Source organism: Cyprinodon variegatus, unplaced genomic scaffold (assembly GCF_000732505.1).
Source record: "Cyprinodon variegatus isolate N-32 unplaced genomic scaffold, C_variegatus-1.0 Scaffold2488, whole genome shotgun sequence".
Classification (NCBI taxonomy): domain Eukaryota; kingdom Metazoa; phylum Chordata; class Actinopteri; order Cyprinodontiformes; family Cyprinodontidae; genus Cyprinodon; species Cyprinodon variegatus.
This window is the reverse complement of record NW_015152941.1, coordinates 22,945-24,574: the sequence shown is the minus strand read 5'-3', so window position 1 is coordinate 24,574 and position 1,630 is coordinate 22,945. Positions and strand designations below refer to the sequence as shown.

At 36.3% G+C, this 1,630-nt stretch overlaps 1 protein-coding gene across 1 annotated transcript in view; it reads left to right on the top strand.

Annotated features, from left to right (window-relative positions):
* The first annotated feature begins 770 nt into the window (after positions 1-770).
* The window catches only part of LOC107080911 (H-2 class II histocompatibility antigen, A-U alpha chain-like), a 13,073-nt gene continuing 12,213 nt past the window's right edge, over positions 771-1,630 (top strand). Inside the window, exons 1-2 of the mRNA XM_015369122.1 lie at positions 771-936; positions 1,031-1,279. Of these exons, the coding sequence (XP_015224608.1) occupies positions 783-936; positions 1,031-1,279 (403 nt within the window). The 5' untranslated portion in view covers positions 771-782. The remainder of the gene's footprint in view (positions 937-1,030; positions 1,280-1,630) is intronic.

Genomic DNA, 1,630 nt, shown 5'->3' with positions numbered 1-1,630 from the left:
AGATAAGTTCTACTTCTTCATACCCCTTTTCAGACAATTTACAGTAAGAAATAATCAATGACAGACATTAGGGTAAATATAATGCTTGTTAAGGGTAAACATTGTTTAGTGCATTTCTATTTATGTTCAAATTATTTAAATCCAATCGGAACAAGAAATTTAAATTAATATTTACCATCATTTTTTATGTGATACACATTTGTTAGTATTTCTGAAATTGATTTAATCATTGTTATTATTTGATCATTTCTGAAATTGGATGTGTTCTATTTATTATTATTTGTTCTTTTGATTCATTTATATTATTTGTTAATTTGATTTATTTATTTATTTTTTTGTTACTAATATTATTGTCTGAAATAAATAAATATTCATTCAATGTTATTTTTACCCACATTTTAACTGTTTTATTTGTATCTATACTGTTTTATATTTTATTCTTTTTTTAATTCTGTACAGCACTTTGGTTAGCTGTGGTTGTTTTTCAGTGCTTAAGTAATAAAATTGGACTGGATTATTTCTTAGAAAGCAGCAGCTACTGGATCATCTGGAGGGTCTATGGAGCTGCTGTGAAGAACAGCTGCTAGCAGATAGAAATAACCAGAAATAATGTTCAGCAGATTAAATAAAACTTTAACCTTGTTTCATATAATTCAGTCCAGCTAATAGAATCGATCTAATCAATCATCTCCAGATCTAATGGTTCTAATTCTACCTTCAACCTGATCATCTCCTGATCTCCAGCTTCAGTCCAGCTTCAGCCTCTGTCTGCCTGGATACCAATGACGTCACAGCCTCTGATTGGCTGCTGGCTGCTTCTGCTTCCAGCAGCAGCTGAACTTTCCTCTCAGTTGATCTCAGAGTTTAACAGAGAGAGGATGATGATGATGAAGCTGCTCCTCTTCCTCTGCTCCGTCCTCTGGGTCTCTGCTGATGGTGAGTTCTACTGGTTCTGGTTCTGGTTCTGGTTCTGGTTCTGGTTCTGGTTCAGTGTGACCCAGTGGACCTCAGTGGTTCTTCTCTCTTTCAGTTCTCCATGAGGACCTCACTATCAGAGGCTGTTCAGACTCTGATGGAGAGGTCATGATCGCTCTGGATGGAGAAGAGAAGTGGTTCGCTGACTTTAAGAAGGGAGAAGCAGAAGAACCTCAGCCTCCTTTCATGGATCATACTAGCTTCCCGAAAGAAGCTTATGAAGCAGCTGTGGGTGATCTACAGAACTGCAGATCAAACCTGGAAGTCTCGCGCAGGGCAAGTAAGGGAATCCCAGAGGACAAAGGTAAAGATTAATAATTATTGAAACTGATATAATTTAATATCCAAGGAACTATTGTTTAATAATTGTATTACTAAACAATACCTAATATAATAATAAATATATAATATTTTATAAGCCAATATGTACAAATTCTATATAAGAAAGGAAATGATGCATGCATCTGTGTTTGTTTCACCTAAAAGGCAATCCTGTTTTTTTCATCCCGGAAAATGCGCGTCAACCATAAGATTCTGGTTTAAAAACCTTAGGTAGCTTTTATCGTCCTGCCAGGGGCGGATCCAGGATTCTAGGAGATAGGGGCCCTGAGCGTGGCGATGAGAGAGACTTTCTGCAAAATCCCCTTATAAAGTA